The 19304-nt window shown below is 43.8% G+C and overlaps 1 long non-coding RNA gene and 3 gene segments (V, D, J or C); 1 reads left to right on the forward strand and 3 right to left on the reverse strand.

The window, feature by feature from the left end:
• The window catches only part of LOC100695241 (Ig kappa chain V-III region CBPC 101-like), a 201447-nt gene that overhangs the window by 176869 nt on the left and 5274 nt on the right, over positions 1–19304 (forward strand).
• Positions 1–19304, reverse strand: part of LOC102076541 (Ig kappa chain V-V region MOPC 21-like) — an 811057-nt gene that overhangs the window by 83566 nt on the left and 708187 nt on the right.
• LOC102076925 (Ig kappa-b4 chain C region-like) overlaps positions 1724–19304 on the reverse strand; it is a 489463-nt gene continuing 471882 nt past the window's right edge. The window contains 1 exon segment of the C gene segment in view: positions 1724–2146. Coding sequence covers positions 1812–2146 — 335 coding nt within the window.
• Positions 8245–9121, reverse strand: LOC112843418 (uncharacterized). Its single transcript, XR_003215737.1, has 2 exons — positions 9014–9121; positions 8245–8385 (listed from the first exon to the last, which is right to left on the reverse strand). It is a non-coding gene; the product is annotated as an uncharacterized LOC112843418 (long non-coding RNA).

The following is a 19304-nucleotide window of genomic DNA, read 5'->3' on the forward strand; positions in this document are numbered from 1 at the left end:
ATCATTTCCACGGTAAAGAGAAGGGGTAACTTGTCCAGTTACCTTTGATCACCTGAAATGATGGGATTGTGTTAAAAAAAACGCTTTAGTGCCTCAAATTTTAATGCAATCGTTATGTTCAACCCACTGAATTAATGCTGAATGTTGTCTTTGTCCAAATATTTATGGACTTAACTGTAGATATGTCTGTATGTACCCTATCTAACCTTTAACTGATGGATGTTTGATGAGAGTTTATAGTCCTGAGAGTTGACCGCTGTCAGAGTTTGCACTATCCTAACAGTCTGTTGTAGTAAAAACACAAACTGAACTGACTGCTGCAGCTGGAAGCTACTGCAAAGACTAATACAGTTCACTGAGGACACACACACACACACACACACACGCACGCACGCACGCACACACACACACACACACACACACACACACACACACACACTTACTCCATTCTTAAACAACCTTTGAACTCTTTGACTTTTCCAACTAAAACTCAATAATTTATCTTCATCTTATTTAGCAACAAAAGCTGAAAAATACAATAAAATATGCACCTTTGATTCATCACACATCTGGAAGACGACCATCGTAGATCATACAAAGTAAATAATACACATGTAAATACACAGATCAACACAATGAACGTTCACATTTAACAATGACACAAAAAATGCTCTGTTCTTCAAAAATTTGAAAATCTCATCTTTAATTTGTTTTGAACGTTTTATATCATAGACTTAATAATACCTTACTGATATTTAACAGTGTGAAATCATCATAAAATACTACCAAGATCTGTAACCACTGAAAATAAGATGTGATCATCCTCCTGACAGACTGTGGTCTTTTTCTTGTTTTAAGAGGTTTAGTGAAGTGAGTTTCTCTCATTTTGCTGTAAACACGAGAAGAGATGAACTTCTATATAAGTTGATTAAAGCAGACCTGTAGTCTCTCACCTGCCTGCGTTCCTGTGTGTTTGTTCTGTTAGTCTGTTCTTAACATCATGTCCACTGTCGAACTCAATTCTGTCGTCATTATTTGACTCCAGTTATTGTCTCGCTGCCTTCTGTGAGTTACTCAGCCTCTGTTTTGTGTGCTTTAAATCTCAGACTCCTTATCTCCACCTCATCCTGGACAATTAGAGATCCTCAACTAAGTCTCCACCTGCTTCATCTCTGCCACCACCAGCTTCTAGACTCTTCTCTGCTTTGTTGCTTCATCAGAGTTTCACTGCCAAATAGTTCATTAATCAAACTTCAGTAAATCTTCATTTAAACTTTATTTAAATGATCTCTATTGAAACATATAGATGACATTCTGCTCTTTAATTTTATTTATCAGGTTTTAGATCAGATTAAAATGTAGATCATACAACAGCTTTGAGACTAGAAATTATGATGAGAACACAGATAATCTATGGTTGGAGCTCAACATCTTATAGAAAACATTAAATGTGTGTATAAGAATATATTTAAATATTTTCACTGCACATAGCACTCGGTGTGTTCTTTTGATATTTTTCTTTATGTCTGGCTTAATAAATCTTTTAAAATCTTTATTTTTTAATGTGCATTTATGAAACTCAGAGTCGAAGAACATGTTTCCTCGTTACATTTTTATTCTTTTAAAAGGTTGAAATATCAGCTTTACAACAGACACAAAAGGATGAAACTAGAGGAGATTGTTGCTATGATTTTTGTCATTATGGGATGGAAAATGAGACTACTTGATGTTTTATTTTTTTTTTTTAATTAGCAAACAAAAAGAAACAAAGAGACAGAAGAAAAACAGCATCAAAGACTCAGTGATTGACATCAGGACTGGGAACACTGGTCTCTCCTCAGTATCTCTGAGACCAGAGTCTGGGAGCCCTGGGTGGCCTCACAGGTCACAGAGCCCACCTTCCCCCACTGGTCTGCAGTGAGCGTCAGGGTGCTGCTCCAGCTGTAGAGGCCGTCATTCTGCAGCACTCCAGGAGTCCTGCTCTCCTCCCCTCTGATGCTGCTGCTGCCACTGCTGTCGCTCGTCTTCCAGGACAGACTCCAGTCTGAGGGGAAGCCCTTGTTGGCCACACACATGAGCGTGGCCTTCCCATTCTCCAGCTCCTTGTTGGAGGGGGGCAGCACTGTCAGGGCGGGGCGGGTATCACCTAGGAAACACCAAACAGCTTAGAGGACAGGAACCACAATTTGAATTTCTCCGTTAAGAAGTTTCTGTCAGGTGTTTTTTCTGCTCCACCAGTCATTCACTGACACATTGTTTCACTTCCCTTTAAGAAACCTCTTATGCATATCAGCACAGAGAGAATCATCACACAGTTTGACCTGAAATATGTTCAAACTACACTGGAAATAAAAGAAGCAGATGTGGAAACATTTACAGCAGAAGTTTAGCTTTAAAATGATTAGAAGTCTAAATCATGGATGACTGAAGAAATGAGTGGACACAAGCACAGAGCAGCTACTCATTCATATAGATTTGAAATGTTATTGAACAGCTCACATGATTTAAAACTAAATCTGAAACATCTGACACGATAAAAACATCAGAAAGCAAACTTTAACTCATCCAAACAGAAGCTGATGTGGTGGAAATTTACAAACTAATCATAAGATGATGAAGTTTACTCTTGTCTACATATATTTTACTGTGACAGAAATGTAGATTAAACAAGAGAATCTTGCAGAGCTCATCTGAATTAGTCCAGTAAAAAGGACAAACATCAAAAACAAAATGATTTTAAACAGAAAAATACTTCTTCTCTCATCTAGGTAGTCTAACAAATAGTCATAAAAGAAAATGATAAAATGTTTCATAACAAACACAGTTTAATTAACTTACTTCCAACATTCAGTCTGGTTCCTCCACCAAAAGTCCACCACAGTGATACAAACTCATTGAGCCGCCGTACAAAAACCTCTGACTGTAGAGAGACACGGCTCTCTGACTCTGAAACAAACAAACTCAACAAAATAATTCACTGTTTAATTTTTACAGCTGATGTGAAAACTGAAAATATTACAGTGCATCACATTTAAATAATAAATTATTTATGTGGAATCTAAAACTTTTGACTTTGATGTCTTTGGACTTTTTCTGACATCAAAATCTCAGAATAACACAGTGGATCCAATTAAAGGAAATTTAAATCTTAATTAAATTTAAGTGTAAATGAAGTCTTTCTTGATTTCCTACATTTTTACAGACAATATTCATAAATATAGAAAAATTAAATATATTTGTGTTTGATGCGCTGATAAACTGGCTGATCCACTCCATACAAAGATGCATTTATATTGACAAAGGACACAAACATACAATGGTATTGAACCAGCACTGAACAGCAAGACGAAGACTGTGAACTCTGCTGGAGGGATGAAGGACATTCTCCAAAAACATGTAGAGACCTCTGTCCAACACATCGCTCCAAAATCTCCCAGAGATGTTCAACTGTGTCGAGCTCAGGTGACTGTAGAAAACATAGAGAATCACATCATTTTTATTCTCATTCAAACATTCATTGATCTCTAGTACTTCCTGTCATCCTGGAAGAGATCACTCAGCTCAAGACTGAACTGTTTAATGACATTAGTGATCACTTGGAACAAATCGTGTTATCTTAATATTAAAAGAAAGATCATATGTACGTCTTTATTAGGACAGGGATTCACGTCAGTGTGTGGGACTGTAGCCTCAGGTTCATGTTGTACTCTTTTTAGTAACGACCCTGACACTGACCATCCTGTCTGATTGGCCAACAAGTCAAACAACCCAGTGTGTCACAGTTTCTGTGTGTCTGACTTCATCTTTGCACTGAAACAGACAATAACAGACATCTTTGTATTTGTTATACAGTCTCTCAGCTGGACTAAATAATAAAAATCAACATAGCTTTATGATGAACATTTACCCCAAACCTAATCTAAAATATTACTGCAAATGTAAAAACTGTCATGATTGAAGAAAAAAACAATACCATGGTAATAAAAGGAGACATGCATTGGGCTACATAGTAAACCTATATTAAAAGAAAAAAACTGAACAAATACAATAAGACTAATTGTTTCAGTTCAACAGAAATTGACAAAACATTGTGAAGGTGTGAAGACTTCAGTAAAAACTAATGATTTTCTTCAGCAGATGGAGTTTCACCAACATGAATTTAATATCAATCTTCTGGTGTTTTTTAAAATATTGTGATGGGGCGTGGTCTGCGGTGCCGTGCAGGGAGGGCGGACGCACCTGCACGGCATCCTTAATCACGCCCGCCGAGTTAAAAACACGGAGAATCAGGGGTTGGTGTGTTGTGGTGTGATGCAAATCAATAAAGATGGCTCAAAACACTGATCACTGGACCTGCCGTGCCTTATTCACACCACAAATATCTTCACCAGTAAAAGTAAGAAAAAGAAGAAAACTCCATCTACTGATGTTTCCTGCATGGAGAGTGTGAGTGTGTGTTCTGTGTTCAGTTCTCTTTGTCTTTGAATGAGTGTGTGACTATTTGCATATGTGTATATAAGGATGGGAATGCCTGTTTGTCTATGTGTCATGTCGGGTCTTAGATTCCACCTCTGTGGGAACGTCTCAAGGCCCCCCAGGTTTGGGGGGGCTATCTCGCCTCACCACTCTCCAAGGGGCTGATGCCCCCACTCACTGGTTCACTGGTTGTTCTTGGTGTCCAGGCCTGGGTGCTCGGGTGTGTACTGGCTGCTTGGCGGGGCCTGTCCCCCCTGGCTTGGTCGGGCCCATTCTGGGGTGTTTAGGGCCCTCGGATCTGAAGTATCTGGGCTCAAGGATTGGGCTGATCTGGAGTAGCCGCCTGCCGGCTGAGCCTGTGGGGTTGTTGCTGCAGCCTCCTGTGGCTTCTGCACCATGGTTGCTTGGTCACCCCCGTCCGGGGGAGTCCCCAGGTCTTTTCTAGATAGGTGGCATGATTGCCCCTGCAGTGGTCCTCCTTGGGCTCTTGTACTACGGGGTCTCTGGCTGTCTGGGGCCAGGGTCCTCTCCATGCCTGCTTCATGTCCTGGGGGGGAAGGCTATGGCTCCTACACCCACACTTAAATGGAGAAACCTTATGAAATCAAACACGCTCACACACACTCTCTTGTTTGGCTGTGCCTCTAAGCATATCAGTACTGTATGCTGCTCAATAACATTCAATATTTATTTATTATTTACTGTTACTTATGCTTATGTTGGTTGTTGTGGTTTGTCTTGTTTTCGCAATTAAAATAATCTTTTTAAGAAATTTTTCTCAAATGTTTTCTGCTTAGATTCCCCTAAGATACTGTTTTGGTCTGAAAGTTTAGTGTTTATAGGAAGGCAACAGTAACTCAGTAACAACAGTAACTCAATCAACCATTTGTAACAAACAAGATGCAGACGAGCATCTCTGCAAGCACATGTGACCTTGAAGCAGATGGGCTACAGCAGTAGAAGACTGCACTGCAGGGCCTCTCACCTAAGAACAGGAAACTGAGGTTATAAGTCACATGGATTGACCAAAATTATACAATATAAGCAGAGGTGGGTCGAGTATCCAAAAATTGTACTCAAGTAAGAGTATCATTACTTAAAAAAAATTATTACTCAAGTAAAAGTAAAAAGTAGTCTTCAAAAAAAGTTACTCGAGTAAGAGTAAAAAAGTACTTGGTGAAAAGGCTACTCAAGTACTGAGTAAGTAGTGAGTAACTGTTTGAAATGTCCGATTTATTTTATAAATGAATGCTATCAGACAATCAAAAATAAATAAATATACAAATTTTAGTATTTTCAAAAAGAATATATGTAAAAGGATCCACAAAATAAGGCACAACAATTCTAATTTCAAGATTTCAGTTTTTCACAACGTAAAGCTTTTTCAAGCAAAACCCACAGTAAATATATATTCGCATTTACAGCAGCGTCAGAGAAAACATTAGAACGAGGCAACTTCAACATAACAGACTACAGCTGATGCGCCAGAATGTCATACGAGGGGTGGTTCTTTTAAATACAAGGAGGGATTAAGTAAATCAGAAACAAATGACACAGAGATGCAACAGGTATAATCAGGAAAAGTTTATTCCCAAGGCGGACAGCAGGAATTAAAAAACAAAAACAAAAAAAACAAACAAACACACACACACACACACATTAAAACTAATTATAAAAGACAAATACAAATTTCCACTATGTGGATGTACATATGTGTATGGCTCACTTTAAATAATAATAAATTGTTTCTTCAGTCAGTGAAATGGTGGTTCAGCTTCAGCAGCAGTTTGCTCTCAAGGTTCTTGCTGTGCAGCTGTGACCGTTTGGCAGTGAACAGGAGTCCTGCATGACTAAAAAGTCTCACAGGCTGTAGATGCAGGAAGAGCTGTGTTGACTTTGACTGACAGCTTCTTGATCTGAGGAAAGCCATGCAATACATCCATACCTCCAGTGAATGGACATGAAAGGTACCTCTCCAGCTCCCCTGCTTCTGGATTTCCTGACCCCATGGACCCAAAGAAGTTATCTTCATCAGATAGGCTGCTGTTTGTGCTGGCCTCACCCAACTCTGTGTCTAGTTGATGTCTGATGAAGGTCAGACCTGTGGAAAGATGTATGGTTAGGTCTGTGCATTAGTGTGCTGTATAGACTGCCGAGCTGCTGATGTTTGGCATGAAAAATTTTATCACACTGGAAATGTTTTTTTCCCTAACTTTTGTCAGCCTTTTTTGCCCCCTAACTAACACTATAATCCCAAATCACAGTAACAAGAAAAGTCATTATAAGTCAAAATCTAGTGGCTCACAACTTAATGGATAACATGCATATTTACCAGCTTTTAAGATGCTCTCCTCTGTGGTCCATGATGTTCTGAATCTTGGTATTAGTATTGCAGCTGCAATCAGCTCAGGGTCTTTCATCATTTCTCCAAAACGTTTCTGGATTCCATCCCACAGCGCATCAACAAGAGATCTACACATTTTGCAAGATGACTCCAGCTTCCTCAGCTTCTCCAGCAACTGGTAAAGTGTTGGCAGCAAGAAGCCCATGTGCACAGATGATTCCCCTTGGAGGATATTAAGGGCCATGGCAACAGGCTTCATCACAGCAGTGTACTCAACCAAAAATCCCATTTCAGCAGGATTGAACCTAAAAAAGGTGTAAAAACAGAAATAGGTCATAGCCATTTCTACAGCAATGTAATAACTGTGAATTGTCTGTAAAATTTGCAAATGATTGCAAAATGAGACAGTAAAACTATAAGTAATTGATAATATTTACATTTTTCAGTGTCAGTCACAGTCACTTAAAAAAAAAGGGGTGGATTCACACATTAGTCACAATTTAATATTTAAAAACAAGTTCCATCAACTTACATCTTTATCTTTAATGCCGTGCAAACATTGCGGATTGCTTTCTCTCCTTGCTCTTTATGAATGCGCACAAGTCTTTCCACAGCAAGGAAAAGGGAGCTCCAACGAGTTTGATTGGGTCGAAGAAACTGCAACTTGCACTCACGTTCCACACCAGCAGGTCAATCATAAGCCATGATTGACCTGCTGGTTTTATTCCACAGAGCATGACATTTTGCAAAAGCAGACCGAGACAGTCTCTTGTATGTATCATTGGTAGCTTCTGCAGCAGTGGCATCAACTGTTGATATAAGATTGAGTAGATGACATGCACACTTTTGGTGCCTTGGAAGCTGGTACTCCATACCTGTGTTGTCATCCAAAACGGCAAACACATCTTGATACTCCACCTCTAACTCACTGTCTTCTGCATCATCAAGGATAGACCCACTATCCTCCTGCCAATTGGTTGTTTCTTCCTCTTTGTCCTCACCATATAATCGAAAGGCCTTCAAGAAGTTTGAACCACTGTCTGTTGTCGTCCGGGTCACTTTTTCTCTGATGTAATACTCTGAATGGATTTCCTCTAATGCAGCAGCAAGAACATCAAATGTGTGTGAACCTTTAAGAGGTCTACAAGCCAGTGCAGCAGAATGCCTTTCTAAAGAGATGTCATTTATCCAGTGACAAGTCACTCCTAAGTAGCTACATAGTTCACAGTGCTCAGTTTTTTGATGATTATGCTTTTCATGTTCTTCACAGCGTCTTGTATTTTTGAGCACAATGTTTTCCTTGTCATTACTGTACACTGAGGTTGCAAGGTTTCCATCATAGTCTTGAAGGACGATGTCTCAACTATAGAAAATGGTTGGTTGGCCTCACATACAAACGTAAGCAGAAGCTTGTCAAATGTTGCTTGTGTTATTCGCCTAGAGCCAGTGAAAGAGTCTGTAAGTTTTGCGTTCTTCATAGGTGGCTCGGTAGAAGAGGATGACTTTCGTTTTCTGTGGCTGTCCATTAATTCCGTATACATCCTCAATTTGTTGGAGTGAACCCTCTGTTGGCAGAAAAAAATAGACCATGAAATGACATGTGACTAAGCAATTTCTATACAGTTCTTAGAAAAAAAGAGAAAAAAAAAGATGATCCCATATTTTTAACCCTCCTGTCATGTTCAACTTTAGCTTTTCCTCATAAAGTTCTACACCTTATAACTGTACTTCTCTGAAGCAAGAGTCAGGACAAAAAGTCACTTGTGGAGAAAAGAAAAATATTAAAACGGCTTAATTACTAATGTAGTTTCTAGGAGAAAGGGAGTGATTCTGGATATGTGCATTTTCTTTTTTAAATCATCTCATTTTTAATATGGGCAAGACCTAAGACTGTGATTCTGTAACCCACGGGTGTCAAGCTCCAGTCTTCGAGGGCCAGTGTCCTGAAACTATTAAACATGTCCTCACCACGACACGCCGAATTATTGCTTATTAGGACATTAGCAAGACTCTATGGTACTTGACTGCATGCTGAGGTGGCAAAATTCAGCCATTTAATTCATGTGTGTTGGACTATGGACACATCAAAAAGTTGTAGTACACCGACTCTCAAGGAATCAAGCTCGACACAGCGGCTGTAAGACTGACATCCACTTAACCACAGCTAAAAAAAGAAATTTAAAGCAAACTTACCGCAACATGTTTCCTCAGGTTAGATGTTGAGTTTTTGTACGCTGAGACGTCGGTTTGCTTTGGCTCACACAGAAGACATCGCATTATATAGCTGTCCTTTTGTACTCCAAAGCGACTTAGAGAAACTGTAATATATGTTGGAGGTGGATGGTAATGGAGGAAATCATGTTGTATCTGTTATACTAGTTTCTCAGCATGTTTTCACCTAAGTCTGTTAACCACATATTGCAGTGTGGTTCCCTGTATGGTTCCTACTGCCAATAATATGCACCAAGTAAGAGAGAAGGATACCAGGATACCATCATCTACTGTATCAAAGTCAGCACTGAGGTCTGAAAGCATTAAAATGGGAAAATCCCCTGAGACAGTGATGGACATTTAATACATTTAAATGTGCAGTTTCAGTGCTGTGATATCCTTTAAACCTGGAATGAAATACAAACTCAATTCAGCAACAGTTGCTTCATCTGTTCATCAATCCTATTCCATCCATTCTTTTCTGCTTATCCAGTTCAGGGCCATGAGGCAGGTACAGCCTGGACAGGTTGTCAGTCTGTTGCAGTGTAACCTGTTCAGTTAAAATAGAATTAAGTTTATGTCTAATTTCAGTGAGGAGCATTTGTATTCATTCATCTGCCTGCAATCCTGGGTGTTTGGGCTGCTCATGTTTCTGAAATCTTGAAATTAAATGTAAAACTGGTGCAGTTACCATCATCAAAAAACAAACAAACAAAAACAAACATCTAATTCATGCTGTTTGAACCCAATTTAATTTTGGATCACAGCCATCTGAATGGTGTCCTATAGCAACATTTTAAAATTGGCATTGTCATCAGAAACCTTAATTATCAACAACATCGCAAACAAAACTAATGAAATGTTTTGCTTAATTTAAAAATGTGTTTCCAATAAGTCAAATAGCATATCTCACTTAATAGTACTATACATACAGTGACTATAACTGCATTTATACAAATGATAATAATAATGCTAACACATTCTTTCCAAATACCAGCACAGTGGCACAAGTGGTTTCAGTTAAGTGAAGCTTTCAGTTCTGTCACATGATCTTCACCAGCAAGAAAAATTTACTCAAAAAGTTACTTGAATCAATGTATCTGTATAAATGTAAGTAACCCACCACCATAAAGTCACTGACTAAATGCTTTCCATGAAATATTTAATGCTACAAACATGAACGAAGGAATTCAGAAAAAATGTGATGAGATGAATATCAGAGTGAGTATGAGAAGAGGTTTTTCTTAAAATGGCATAGGAGGTTGACTAAAATGGCTGGTAACACCAAGGCAAAAGCAAGTGAGCTTCTGGGAAGCTTGCCTCAGGTAAGCTTTTATGCACACCTGACTAGGTGTGGCCAATTAGCACCAGCTGAACACTGAGCAGATTAGAGGCTGCAGAGGGACGTAACACTAACATCTCTACATCTTGGCTAAGAGCAACTGTTAAATTAATTTATTTTAAATATAATCAGTTAGTAGTTCTTCAAACCCATCAGGATCTACTTGGCGTACAGAATGTTGTAAAAACAAATGGAAAAGTCCAGGCCTTTACTTTTTCACATTGTGCCTTTAGACTTACTCAGATCATTTCCATAGAGAGGCACTTTGCATCAGCAGCACCATGCTCCAGTGCTCTGGGAGAGTTTATAGTCCTGAGAGTTGAACACTGGATGACTGACAGCTGTCCTTCATCACAACAGAAGCCACAGAAATCCTCCTCATCAAAAACATGACTTTGATCTGCGTCCTCATCTGGACTCTCCTCTGCTGCTGCTTCACAGGTAAAGTCCAGAGAATCAAACTCCTCTCCTCTATCAACATCTGTCCCTCTGAAATGAAGCCCACAAAACCATGAAGCTGCTTTATGTTTTTGTCTCTGTATCCTCAGAGTCCAGAGGACAGATCACAGTGACTCAGCCTGGAGCAGTGAGCTCTGCTGTGGGAGGATCTGTGAGCATCAAGTGTAGGACCAGTCAGAATGTTTATGTTTATAGCAACAATCATTATTTATCCTGGTACCAACAGAAAGATGGAGGAGTTCCTAAACTGCTCATTTATAAGTCTAGCACTCGAGCATCAGGGATTCCAGATCGTTTTACAGGCAGTGGATCAAACTCTGACTTCACTCTGACCATCAGTGGAGTCCAGGCTGAAGATGCAGCAGTTTATTACTGTCAGAGTTTTCACTAGTTGAACAGTAAAGATGTGTTGACACAGTGCAGTCGTACAAAAACCTCCCTCAGTCAGACTGAACAGAAACTGCAGTAACTTCCAGCTGCAGCAGAGACTGACACAGTTCAATGAGCACAAACACAATTTCATGAAGGGACTGAATTTGTCATCATAAAAGTCAAAGATCAAAAGTTCATTGTTAAATGATTATTATGTTGGAAACTGCTTTCTACCCACTCGAAATCTCAAACTGTCACAGTTGTTACTGTGAATCTTTGAGTAGTTAGAAGATGCTTGATCATGAACTTTGACCTCAGCTTCATAATGGATCACAGACACACTGTCTTTAAATAAAAGAAACAAATCTCAACACTCAGTCACCCTATAGCTCAACGATTTCTAAAGATTATTAAAATGATTCGTTTTAAGAAAACAAACACTGATCTCAGTCAGTTTAGTGTCAGCGTGGTTCTCCAGGTGTCCTTTTAATAAATAGATACAACTTTAAATGGAAAAATAAATAATTTCAAACCAGAAATCGAATCAGTTTAAAGTCAAGTATATCCAGTTTTGCATTCAGCTCTTATGAGAGTTTTTCATTTTTTTCTCGTCTTCATGTTCAGACAACAAACATTTGAAAATGAGGCCTTTATCCTTCATGTTAGCAGCTTTCAGCCAATCAGAGCAGAGTTCAGGATCAATAAAGTCACTTAGTGCATTAGTGTGAACTCATCTGCCTTCTGCAAAGAGGACACCTTCTGTTCATTTAGATCAGCCACAGAAGAACTCAGGCACAAATTTCATAAACAGCTTCACTATCATTAGCTCACACACTGATGCTAAATCAGTAGCATTTCAAGCCAAGCAGCCATCAACAAGAATCCCTGTTACTCTGTTGACGTCAGAATGAGTCTCATGTGATATTTTCTTTAGGCTTCCAAATTTCTGTGGATAAGCTTCTAAGTTCACACAATTCTACCTTTGAGTTTAAACTGTCTTCAGACTTCAGAAAAATGCATGAAACCACATATTTACTTTGTTTTAGTTGTTTTTATTAATTAATTTGCTTCAAGGAAAATTACCTTCAGTCAAACTACAAATGAAAACCACAAACATTTACAGTCACCAACAACTTTACAGATACAGTTTGGCTTGTTCAGTTTCATAATGTCTCACTGAACATTCAGAAATATGGGATCACTTTGTCCTCATTTCTGTCCTTCAGCAGAACAAATATTATTCCCAAAATCCTCCAGTGGATGGAAACTGGTGGTTCACGTCTTTTCCATGTCCATGCAGGATGTTTCACATGTTCATAGTGTCAGTCTGTCCTTCTTTCACACTGTCAAGCTGCACACTGTGAGTCAGGCCTGTGATAAAGAAATTAACAGAAAATCTCACCTGAAAATGTTAAAACTGGGAAGTGGAAATTTGTTTAGTAAATGTTACTAACCTGTAGTACCTGCATGTGTTTGTAGATTACTCAGCTGCATCATCCATTTTCTATTTCCTGTTTGCGTTGCACTTTAACAAGTTTCACTACCCCTGCATGGTGAATTAACGAGTGTTTGCAGACAAGTCAGCGACTGCAGTGATCTGCTAGTGACCAAACCGCCCTCATTGCAACTGATTTGAGCCAGCAGTAAGAGTTTGTTGGCTCTAACTACGACCAGTAGGAGCCACAAACTCCAGCAACACCAACTGGTCAAGGGAAACACATTTTCCCCTCGTGACTGGAAGTTGACGGGGGGACACTAGGCCTGTGTGCCTGAAGGCTGAGGATCCACAAAAGGTTACAAAATACAGCAGATTCATTTGTTTCTTTAATACTTGTAAATTCTGATTCTTGTATAAGAGTACTGTTGTTTTATTTTTAAGAGAGATTTCTTTAATATTGTAATTATGTTAATTATTAAATGTCTGTTCACACTAAAAGAAATGATCTTGATATTTAGAAAACAGGTTGTTCTTTCTGTAACCTCGGCCTGTTGGTAGTTTAATTCTGCAGTGGGTCACATTCATAAGTTATTTAGTCCAAACTATCAATTGAATTATTGATCTCAGTATTACTACACATGATTATTGGAGGTACAAATGATGAATGCAGAAATTAACTTTTTTATTAATAAAAAAACAAGGATCAATGAAAGGAATGATAAATGGAAAGATGTGAAAAGTCATAAATGCAATCAGAAAAATGAATTTGCTGAAGAAAAATGTCCTCAGTTCCAGCAGGTCACCAAAGAAGGAAGAAAAAGGATCCTCTCTTATAAGATTGAAATAATTTTGAGTGATCAGTTCAGTAATTCTTCAAGGTTATTTGATATGATCATAGATTTTAATGCATCATGTTATCCAGTCTTCTTAATTGTCACAGCCTGGGTCTGGGGAGTCTTGATAAAGTAATATGTTCTGTTGGTAGTGTTGGTTGTGCTCTTTCTCATTTCTTTCTCCGTCTCCCTGTTTGTTTATGTTTGTTTGCACTCCCGTGTCACGGTCCTGGGTCGGTGACCCAGTGTTTTGAGTTTCTTGTGTCTCTGAGTTTTGTATTATGATCTTAGTTCCCTTTGTTCCCCAGTTTATTCTTTAGTCTAGTGTCTTAGTTTGGCTTTCTTGTATTCTCTTTTGTTCTCTGAGTATTTAATAGCTGCCCTCTGTGTCTCTTTGTTGTTGTTCTGTGTTTCTTAGTTGCTCTGTCTCCCCTAGTCTAGTTTGCGTCTGTGCTACTTCCTGTTTTACTTTGAAGGTCCATGTCTCTTGTGAGTGTATTCTACTTTGCTCCTTCGTCTCGTCAGTTCTGATTTCTCCCAGCTGTGCTCCCCTTCTGTGTCTCATTCCCCTCGTTACCTCCCAGTGTATTTTAGCCCTGTGTTTCCCTGTGTCAGTGTCGCGTTCTCCCTCATGCTGTGTGTGATTCTCCCCGTGTCTCCTGGTATGCATTATGATTAGTTTTCCCAGTTTAGTTTTGTATTGTTTGAGATCTGTTTTCCAGCAATAAAGCTGTGCTTTTGAGTTCAAGTTCTGTCCCCGTGAGTTTGCGTTTGGGTCCAATCCCTGCCTGCCACACAGCGAAACATGACAGAAGAACGCGACCATTACATGGACCCAGCAAACCGCTCTCAGCTGCGTGAGCGTCAGGATGCTGCCTTTGCCGAGCTGGAGGAGGAGCTCCGTTTGAGGCCGTGGCGCACTCCTGACTATGGGCGGATTTTCCGAGGAACTCGTCTGGCTCTCGGTGGTCCCTGGAGCTGCCGAAAGCCCCCACCTGCGGCTTCACCTGCACCCAAGTCGCGGTCGCTTCAGGTGGGCATTCTCTGCGTCTCTTCAGATGCCCACGCTCCAGCCTCGGTGTCGCCGTTCTGCATGCCGGAGGCTCAGCCGTTTTCTCCGCCCGCTTCCCCTTCCCGAAGGAAGCGGCGCACACGCCGCCATAAACTGGACAATGTTAAGCAACTCCCGGTGGTGAGTTACAATGATTATTTTTCTCCCGCTTCTATGGACATTAAAAACAACAGACTCACTCCTGATCCTGTCGATGAGTCCCTGCTGGACGACGACATAGACTGGGAGAACTTTTTCTGCTCTGCTCCCTCTGAGCTGGGAGATGACAATGTTTTTCAAACCGAGAACTCTATCAGTACAAGACCTAGAAAAACTGTAAAACATTGTGGGAGAGAGGCAGAATTTATTTTGGATAGGTCTGTTTTTGTGGACCCGGTGGAGATTCCTTTTGAGCCTGCCCAAGCAAGGACTGTTTTTTCTGAGCATAATTCTCCATCTACCTGTGTTTCTTCTCCCAGGGCAGCTCGGGCCCGGCTTTTCTCAGCACCCATTTCAGTCCCTCGGGTGGAGAAAGCTGAGGTCCAGCTGGTCCCTACTCCGGCTTCCCGGCCGGCTGAGGCTCTGTCGGTCCCTGCACCCGTACCAGCTCCTCGGGTGGGGGCAGCCGCTGCTCAGCCATTGCCGGTGCCTGTTCCGGCCCCTAGGGTGAGGGCAGCCGTCACTCAGCTTCCTCCTGCACCCGTACCCACTCCTCGGGTGGGAGCGGCTCCTGTCTCGCAGATGCCTGCACCAGTTTCTGTATCCACTGTAAGCTCAAGCGAGTCTGTCCTGCCATATTCTTCATGTTCAGAAGGCTCAGAAGAGTTAGCTCAGCCTCTGTCACAATTGCCATCGCTACAACAGCCCCTACAACATGTATTACAGTCCCTTGCTCAGTCATTCGCTCTGTTAGCAGCCCAGTCCCTAGCTCAGTCCCCTGTGTCCCCGCTAGCTCAGTCCCCTGTGTCCCCGCTAGCTCAGTCCCCTGTGTCCCCGCTAGCTCAGTCCCCTGTGTCCCCGCTAGCTCAGTCCCCTGTGTCCCCGCTAGCTCAGTCCCCTGTGTCCCCGCTAGCTCAGTCATCTACCCAACCACCCACTCCACTCTCACCACAACCGTTACTACAGCCACTAGTTCGGTGTCCAGTGTCGCCTGCAGTGCAGTCCCCAGCTCAACTGCCTTCTGTTCACTCTCCTGCCCAGGTGCCACTAGCTCAGTCTCCTAAACCTCCAGTTCAGTCTTCAGTTCAGTCCGCTGTGCCAGTTCAGTCCCTTCGTCTGCTGCACACTCACCCACCTGGTCGTCTACACATTCAGCCAGGGGTCCCAATTACCTCTGGCCCTACATCAGCTCCTGCTGGAGGCTCGGGTGAGCACATCCAGCACTCTGCGGCTCCCACGCCGCCATCTGTCTCCGCTGGGGGTTCTGGAGAGCCCGGCCAGCACTTCCTCGTCTCCGCTGGAGGGTCCGAGGGGCCCGTCCAGCCATCTGTCTCCGCTGGAGGGTCCGAGGGGCCCGTCCAGCCATCTGTCTCCGCTGGAGGGTCCGAGGGACCGCTCCGGCCTTCGTCTCATGTCTCCGCTGGAGGGTCCGAGGGGCCCGTTCAGCAACCTGTCTCCGCTGGAGGGTCCGAGGGACCGCTCCGGCCTTCGTCTCATGTCTCCGCTGGAGGGTCCGAGGGGCCCGTTCAGCAACCTGTCTCCGCTGGAGGGTCCGAGGGACCACTCCGGCCTTCGTCTCATGTCTCCGCTGGAGGGTCCGAGGGGCCCGTTCAGCAACCTGTCTCCGCTGGAGGGTCCGAGGGACCACTCCGGCCTTCGTCTCATGTCTCCGCTGGAGGGTCCGAGGGGCCCGTTCAGCAACCTGTCTCCGCTGGAGGGTCCGAGGGACCACTCTGGCCTTCGTCTCATGTCTCCGCTGGAGGGTCCGAGGGGCCCGTTCAGCAACCTGTCTCCGCTGGAGGGTCCGAGGGGCCCGTTCAGCAACCTGTCTCCGCTGGAGGGTCCGAGGGACCACTCCGGCCTTCGTCTCATGTCTCCGCTGGAGGGTCCGAGGGGCCCGTTCAGCAACCTGTCTCCGCTGGAGGGTCCGAGGGACCACTCCGGCCTTCGTCTCATGTCTCCGCTGGAGGGTCCGAGGGGCCCGTTCAGCCACCTGTCTCCGCTGGAGGGTCCGAGGGACCGCTCCGGCCTTCGTCTCATGTCTCCGCTGGAGGGTCCGAGGGGCCCGTTCAGCAACCTGTCTCCGCTGGAGGGTCCGAGGGGCCCGTTCAGCAACCTGTCTCCGCTGGAGGGTCCGAGGGACCACTCCGGCCTTCGTCTCATGTCTCCGCTGGAGGGTCCGAGGGGCCCGTTCAGCAACCTGTCTCCGCTGGAGGGTCCGAGGGACCACTCCGGCCTTCGTCTCATGTCTCCGCTGGAGGGTCCGAGGGGCCCGTTCAGCAACCTGTCTCCGCTGGAGGGTCCGAGGGGCCCGTTCAGCAACCTGTCTCCGCTGGAGGGTCCGAGGGGCCCGTTCAGCAACCCGTCTCCGCTGGAGGGTCCGAGGGACCGCTCCGGCCTGCAGCACCGCCGCCTCCGGCTGCCCCACCAGCTGCAGCCTCTTCAGCGTCATCAGCTTCGCCTGGTCCAGCTTCGGCCCCAGCTTCACCTGGTCCAGTAACAGCCTCCGAGCCTTCGTCCTCGCCGCCTGCGGCCTCAGCATCTGTTCCGTCCTCGCCGCCTGCGGCCTCAGCATCTGTTCCAGCCTCGCCGCCTGCGGCCTCAGCATCTGTTCCAGCCTCGCCGCCTGCGGCCTCAGCATCTGTTCCAGCCTCGCCTGGTCCTGCAGTGGCAACTCTGCTGTCAGAGCCAGCTCGACCTGCGCCTCCTCGCCTTTGTTGGCCGCTTTCCAGGCCTCTGAGTCGGCATCATGGCCGTCGAGGGGCGGCCCCCTGAACTGTTTGCCCGTCGCCGCCGTTGCCGTGTGCACGGTCGGCCCCCTGAACTGCTTTCCCCTTGGCTCCTGTACTTTCGGGACCAGGGTCGGCCCCCTGAACTATGTTTCTGGACTCCATTCCCTGCAACCCATGGTTGTTTTTGGCCCGCCTGTTTTGTTTTGAATGCTTTCCAGGGCCCCTGTGCTTTTCATGGACATTTTGTGTTGGGCTCTTTTCTGAGTTCCTCTGATGGACATTTTGGTTTTGTTCCGAGCCCTCCGTCCTGGGCCCCCTCCGCCCGCCCTGGTCGGGTTGTTTTGTGTTCGGGGCGTTTTTTTGTTTTTCCTGTTGGGCTGTCTGGAGCCAGCCCTTAAGAGGGGGGTACTGTCACGGTCCTGGGTCGGTGACCCAGTGTTTTGAGTTTCTTGTGTCTCTGAGTTTTGTATTATGATCTTAGTTCCCTTTGTTCCCCAGTTTATTCTTTAGTCTAGTGTCTTAGTTTGGCTTTCTTGTATTCTCTTTTGTTCTCTGAGTATTTAATAGCTGCCCTCTGTGTCTCTTTGTTGTTGTTCTGTGTTTCTTAGTTGCTCTGTCTCCCCTAGTCTAGTTTGCGTCTGTGCTACTTCCTGTTTTACTTTGAAGGTCCATGTCTCTTGTGAGTGTATTCTACTTTGCTCCTTCGTCTCGTGTAATGGAATTTCTTTCACTTATATATTAATCACGTTATTGTAATGCCTTGGTGATTTTAACATGTCTGACACTCATACTGTAAGACAAATGGTGGGGGTCTATTTAGGAAGTTGGGGGAAGCAGACAACTCCACAGGAAGGAATCTTTTGTCTCTTCGAGGACTCTGGGAGGTACCAAGGGAGTGTGAACCTTAAGGTGTGAAACAGCTGTGTACTGCCTTTTGTTCCTGTGGAAGGTATTTAACTGAGAGCCACACTACTCTCAGTGAGACTCTGCTGACCCTGCCCCGTGGTCATGCAGGCTCTCCACAAGCTTGGTTTTCTGTTCTGTGTGTTTGGATTAAAGAATGTTAGCTACCGCTCACCGCTCATCTGCAGGCTTTATTTAAGTGGAAAAACTTCCACAACACTCGTCAGTTCTGATTTCTCCCAGCTGTGCTCCCCTTCTGTGTCTCATTCCCCTCGTTACCTCCCAGTGTATTTTAGCCCTGTGTTTCCCTGTGTCAGTGTCGCGTTCTCCCTCATGCTGTGTGTGATTCTCCCCGTGTCTCCTGGTATGCATTATGATTAGTTTTCCCAGTTTAGTTTTGTATTGTTTGAGATCTGTTTTCCAGCAATAAAGCTGTGCTTTTGAGTTCAAGTTCTGTCCCCGTGAGTTTGCGTTTGGGTCCAATCCCTGCCTGCCACACAGCGAAACATGACACTCCCGGATGTTTTGGGTCACCAGAGACTCCGGAAGTGTTCCCGCGCTGGAGGAAGCCACACCTGCCGTTCGTTGCCGGCAGCTGGCTGCAGCAGATTACGCTCGTCAGGAGTGCAATATTTAAGAGGCTGGATCCAGTCAGTGTGGGATTCTTAACAACAAAAACTGTTGAGTACAACTGTAGACAAGCTAGTGTGAATGACCTCGCTACTGTGGATTCCCGGCTGAGCTGTGTTGTCTGTGTGCCACCAGGAATCGGGAGCGGAGTCCCGGATTGGAATTGGGGTTTTTTGGAGTTGTCACCTTTCACCATTTATGGACACCTGCACTGTGTGGGGATTCAGCGAGAACTGCCACGAGAGCCACAGTACTGAATTCTGGACATAATTGTGTTTTTTTTTCACTCACTGTAAATAAAGCTCACTGTTCACCTGCACCTGAGTCCTGCATTTGGGTCCTCCTTTTCCACAA

This window comes from Oreochromis niloticus, linkage group LG22 (genome assembly GCF_001858045.2).
Source record: "Oreochromis niloticus isolate F11D_XX linkage group LG22, O_niloticus_UMD_NMBU, whole genome shotgun sequence".
In the NCBI taxonomy this organism is placed as follows: domain Eukaryota; kingdom Metazoa; phylum Chordata; class Actinopteri; order Cichliformes; family Cichlidae; genus Oreochromis; species Oreochromis niloticus.